Source organism: Marmota flaviventris, chromosome 7, assembly GCF_047511675.1.
Source record: "Marmota flaviventris isolate mMarFla1 chromosome 7, mMarFla1.hap1, whole genome shotgun sequence".
NCBI classification, from domain to species: Eukaryota; Metazoa; Chordata; class Mammalia; order Rodentia; family Sciuridae; genus Marmota; species Marmota flaviventris.
The window spans coordinates 28,861,722-28,867,721 of record NC_092504.1 but is presented as its reverse complement, the minus strand read 5'-3'; the positions used below and the strand labels follow the sequence as shown (position 1 = coordinate 28,867,721).

Below are 6,000 nucleotides of genomic sequence, written 5' to 3'. Positions count from 1 at the left end.
TCAGAATCTGTTGTTGGGGAAGAGGGTCAAGAAAGAAGGAGGGGTATCAGTCCACGAGGCTTCTGCGGTGGTCTAAGATGGAGAAGATGATGGCTTAGAGTAGGACTTGAGCAGGGGAGGTGGTAAAATGCCGGCCGACTTAGGGAATAGTTTCTAGGTAGAGCTCGGTAAGATAATTAGGTAATGTTTATTGTGTGGCACCGCAAGCCACACATACAGCAGGTGCTTCTCAGTATTACTTCCTTTTTACTTCTGTGAGGAAATGGGTCAGTGTAGGATGGGCCCATGCAGAACCAGTTCTGTGATGGTGCTTGTGCATTCTCTAAATATGTGCCTCACTGTGTTTATAAACAAATAATTTGGCATTTATTGGGAAGCTCATGTGGGCTGATCATCTTGGCAGAGTGTTTTATGGGATGATAATAAAATAATGGTGGCAAACACTGACTTGGCCTTTGTTATGTGCCGCTTGGTGTCTAAGGGCTTTGCATCTATTAATTCTTACAGCCCTCGAGGATAGGCACTATTATTACTCCTTTTTTTCCTGATGAGGAAACTGAAGTGCAGAGAAGTTAAAATACTCAAGTGTGCAAAGCTGGTAAATGGAGGAACTAGGATTAGATTCAGGGTGTTGGGTTTCAAAGTCTTGGCTTTTACAGCACACTGCCTTATAGAATGTGCAGAACACAATCAAATCCTTGCTATGGTCAGAATGTATGTGCCCCTCTCAGATTCACACATTGAAACCAAAGCACTGAGGTAATAGTGTTTTAAGAGTTGGACCTTTGGGAGCTGATGAGGTCACTAGGGCAGCACTCTCACAAGTTAGATGAGTGACTTTATACAAAGGACTAAGGGAATGTGTTAGCCCTTCCTGCTTTTCTGCCATGGGAGAACCCACAGGAGGTGCCACCTTCACCAGACGTCACATCTTCGAGTGCCTTGATCTTGGATTCCCCAGCCTCCAGAACTGTGAGCAATACATTTCTAAAGTTTATAAATCATTCAGTCTAAGGTATTTTGTTATAGCAGCCTGAAAGGACTAAGAAGACAATACTCTAAGAGATAAATGTTATAAGAATATGGAGAAGAGAGTATATATTTATTGTTCTGAAGAGATCTTGGGAAGCAAATAGGGTTTGTGTTAGATCTCAGAGAATGGAAAAGAATTCAGCTGTGTGAAAACGTAAGTGGTAAAAATAAATACAGTGATGGGAGTGAATATTTACTAAGCAGCACTGTGTGAACAGTTATATGGATTTTCTCATTTAATCTGCACCAATGCTTAGGTGCCTTTGAGTGTTTTTATTTTATTGAAAAGGAAATGGAGGCATCAACTTGGATAGGTTAGAGTTTTCATAATGCCAGAAAATGGAGGAGATGGGTTTTCAACCTATTATGACTCCAAACTTCTATGCAATGGGCTGGGAAGAACTTTACATTCAGGGAGGAGAGTGATGAGTTTAGTCAGGTGGGCTGATGTAAAGCATGTTTGGGAGTGTAGATTAAGAACAGTAATAACCACATTTTGCTGCAATACCCTCTTTGGAGGGTATTCCAATGACAGATTCCTGGCCCTGCTGTTGCGTAGTTGTTTTCCTGTACAGCAGATCCACAGACCAGTACTTACATGCCTGTGAGCCCACATTGTAGGTCAGAATGTAGAGGCTTAGGAGTTCACATATGGTAGTACTTTACAGAGTTACACATACCTGTCTCTTTGTATCTAATTTGTTCTTAGGGGCTAGGACCTCTAAGGAGAGAGCTGTAAAAACCTTTGGACATTCAGCCCTGGGGGGGGGGGGGTGGTGTTAGATAGTAGGGTGACTGGAGGAGGAGCTGGCAGAGAAGATTGTAGGGTCAGTGGGAGGGGAGTCTCTTTCATATCATGAGAAGAAATCAGGTTCATTAGCATGTCAAATGGTAGCAAGGAGATGGTTTTAAGTAAAGGCCTTGGTTTATCTGTCCTTGATTCACCCACCCAGGAAGTACATGTGTATATACCAAAGAAAGGAAAAGACTGTGTATTAAATCTCAAATGCACACACACCAAAAACCTAATGATGTCGACCTCTTGACCACTTCTACCATCCCTACCAATGTTAGTCCACCTCAAATACACTCCAAGCACTTTGCATGGTTCTAGGATATTAGTTATAGATGTATATAGAAAAAGCAATGATTCCTTCTGTCTTTAGGGGTCAACATGATGCCTTCACAGAGTCCCGTTCAGAATTTTAAATGTCGCATAGGAAAGCAGATACAACATATATAGAAGGAATGCAGGTATTGAATAGTTAGCCTCTGGGAAATAAAGTAAAGTGAATGAAGGATGTTGGTAGAATGTTTGACACAGGATGAAGATTAGCCTGGAGTTAGTACTCGGGAATCCCACCTTGCAGGTAAAAGAGGTAAGGGGCCTGGCCCATGATAGTTGTTTGCTGCTATTATTATTATTAGAGACCAGATTATTACATGGCACTGTCAGGTGCTTTATATCGCTTTGAGACTTTACTCTTTTGAGAATGTGGAATGACATGCTGAGTTTGGATTTTTGGTGGGCATGTGTATGTGGAGTGTGGGCAGAGATTTAGGTTAGTGACTGTTGCGGTAATTTAATCAAGAGATATAATGAGGGTATGGAACATGGTAAAGGCAGTGAAGATGGAGGAGCATATTGGTCAGATTAAACACCAGAGCAAAATACCACAGACTGAATGGTTTAAACAACAGAAATTTCTCACAGTTGTGGAGGCTGGAAAACCAACATGAAATTGGGGGCTGGCTGTTTCCTGTGAGGCTGTCTTCCTGGCTTCTTCCTTTGGCCCCACAGTGGGGGCGGGGATTGGGGTGGGGTGGGGTGGGGTGGGGTGGGGTGGGGAGTGAAAGAGAGCTCTCTGGTGTCTCCTAGAGGAAACTAGTTCTTTCCTATGACTTCATTTAACCTTAATTACTTCATGGGAAGCTCTGTCTCTAGATGCAGTCTTGTTGAAGGTTAGGGCTTCAACAGATGGATTTTTGGGGGTGGGAGGTGGGGGAGTCACAATTTTGTCCATAGCAAGGAATAAAATTAGTAGCTCACCTACATTCTTGAATGCAGACAAAGGTGAGCATGGGGATCCCTTCTGAGCTTTAGATTTGGGTGGGTGACTAGGTGACCACTGCTGTAGTAGGGGAGGATCCAGAGGATTTTTGGTGTGTGTTCTTGTTCTAAGATTGTGTGAATCCTCTTTAATTATTGACCAATTCATCATCTTTATAATTTCTAAAGGTGGTGATAAATTATACCACTTATTGTACTGTTTTCAGTTGCTATTTCTATTTTGTGATGTGCCAAGGAAAACATCAGCAACATTTGTATCTACAAAATAAGGTGATTTTGCATTTGATGATGAGGTTTAGCTTTCTCTTTTCTTATGTATGTATTTATGTATATACATTTCCTTAGAGGTAGGACAAAGCAGTACCTTATTGTCAAAGTCATTTCCTGCCTTCTCTCTTGTTTGTGTTTTTATTTCTCTGCTCCTGAAGGAAGGCCTGGAAAAAAGGTGCTTTCCCTCTGATGCTCTCTGTACTTGTTGGTCAATGTTTGCGGATATTTTAAAATAGTCAAGGCAATACCTTAAGAGCAATCAGTATGTCATATACGCAGAGTCAGAGTAGTGCCTTTCAAAGAGTTATTTCAAGATGTGGTTTCTGGAAATACTGCATCAAAGCTTGCTCAGAGAAATATACCTTGTTGTGCCTTGTTTTATTACTTGGGTATGGGTTTTATGCATATTATGTACTTTTCCCTTTTTATCAAAGCATAGTATACAGAAATTTGCACATATGCATTTTCATAAACTGAACACACCCACATAACAGCAGAGACGGACTTTGTAAAAAATTTGTGTTGTTTGGGAGGAAAATGAACCTCTCTGAATTTGCTGTGTTCCTTAGAGGAAAATGTGACCTTTAAACTTTGATCTTTTAGTTTTGAATTAGCATACTTCCTGCTATCTAATGTATTTAAGAATAGCTAATTATTCACTAGTCTTATCTTGCAGGTTAATGTCAGTTGTTTACATATAATGCTGCCTCCTTTTTTGAAATGAAAACTCTTGACCTGAGGTATATATTCTACCTGCTTTTTAAGGTTCTGAAAGAAAGTATAGTGAAACAGAAAGTTGTGTCTATTTAGCTACTGTTAGGAAAAATTATCTAAAACTTGGAAATCAAAAGAATGTTTATCAGTAGCTTTCATTTAACAGTTTCAGCCTGTGGATATTTAATTTTAATTATAATTCCTCACATGGTATTTTTTTCCTGCCTTATAGAACATTAACCGGTTTTTAAAAAAATCTTACCTAGTTGTTTTATTCTAATATTTTTTGTTTAAAATGCCTGTGTGTGTGTGTGTGTGTGTGTATGATATAAGTAAACCTGTTTCACAAATGCTCTTGGAATCAGCCTTACCATCTTACTGGTCCCTCACCAATTAATGAAATGAGTAAAACATTTTACATGTTCCCTTCATATTTGTGAGTATCTTTTTTTTTTATCCTGTTTGAAAATCATAGTTTGACACTATCATAACATTTCTGCTTTTTACCTTCATATATAAGGATGCACAAGGCAATGTGCAAAAATTCCAACGCCTTACTTTCTGTTGTGTTTTCAGGGAAGTTTATAATGTAAAATTAGGTTTTAGTAGTTAAAGTATCCTGGACTAGTGATGTAGTTCAGCGGCAGTGTGTGCTTAGCATGCATGAGGTGCTGGATTTGATCCCCAGCACCACCAACTGTATATTAAGATAATTTAATAAATTATTGTTTTTACCCCCCGCCCCCCCAGGCTTAAGCACATGAAATGGTCATTGTGGAGAAAACAACATTTTAAGAAACTTTTCTGTCACAAGTTGATAGAAGAAAAACCAATAAGAAGAACACCTTCTATTGCGAGATCCTGTTGTGCTGTTTTAAGACTCAGCTTAGTAATGAAGTCACCATTATGTCCTCAGTCAGTGAAGTAAATGTTGACATCAAGGATTTCCTAATGAGCATTAATTTGGAGCAGTATCTCTTACATTTCCAAGAGTTTGGTTTTTATACCGTGAAGGACTGTGCAGCAATAAATGATAGTGTGCTACACAAAATTGGAATATCACCTACAGGGCACCGTAGGAGGATACTTAAACAGTTACAGATAATATTGTCAAAAATGCAAGAAATCCCAATATATGCAAATGTTCATAAGACGAAGAATGGAAACAATTCAAAAGATCACCACCACGCTTCCTCTTCTGATCAGAACACCTGCAAAGAACTTTCCAATTCTGGTTGTATTCAGATACCTAGCTCAACACAGTTGGAGACCTTTACAAAAAATCTTGATCAAAATGATGCTAGTATGGAAAATAACCAGTCCCTTGAATCAGATGATAAGCTATCTCTTTCTAACCAGGACCTCCCCATTCCAGAAGAACAACACCTGGGTTCCTCTCATGAGTCTTTACTTGGTAGTGAAAATATTAAAATAGAATCTTTGACTGCAAAAAAGGCAGTTGATCGTACAGTTGAAGAACAACAAGCAGAAAAAGTTGATTTGATATCCGAAAACTTCAGCAACCTTCCTAACACGAAACCTGAATGTCTCTCTTCCTTCGATTGTTCAACCTCAGAAGCAAATTCTGGAAATGGAGCTAATGGTTTATTAGAAAGCTCGCCACCATCACCATTCTTTGAGTTTCAGGGAGAAATGGTTGTGAATGATTTGTATGTTCCCTCATCTCCAGTCTCAGCACCCATGAGAAGTCGTAGCAAGTTGGTTTCAAGACCATCCCGTTCTTTTCTGCTAAGACATCGGCCTGTACCAGAGATCCCAGGGCCAACAAAAGGAATTTCAGGGAGGTAAGATTTCTTGTAAATAGCCATAAATATTTAACTTAGGGAAATTTAGTTATTTTAAACAATGATATTTTCATTGTTCCTTCTGAATTTGACTTACTTGAATTTACA

At 39.3% G+C, this 6,000-nt stretch overlaps 1 protein-coding gene across 2 annotated transcripts in view; it reads left to right on the top strand.

The window, feature by feature from the left end:
* Window positions 1-4,853: 4,853 nt before the first annotated feature.
* Arap2 (ArfGAP with RhoGAP domain, ankyrin repeat and PH domain 2) overlaps window positions 4,854-6,000 on the top strand; it is a 174,975-nt gene continuing 173,828 nt past the window's right edge. For both annotated transcript variants that reach the window (XM_027938904.2, XM_027938896.2), the window contains exon 1: window positions 4,854-5,892. In XM_027938904.2, coding sequence (XP_027794705.2) covers window positions 4,994-5,892 — 899 coding nt within the window. In that variant the 5' untranslated portion in view covers window positions 4,854-4,993. The remainder of the gene's footprint in view (window positions 5,893-6,000) is intronic.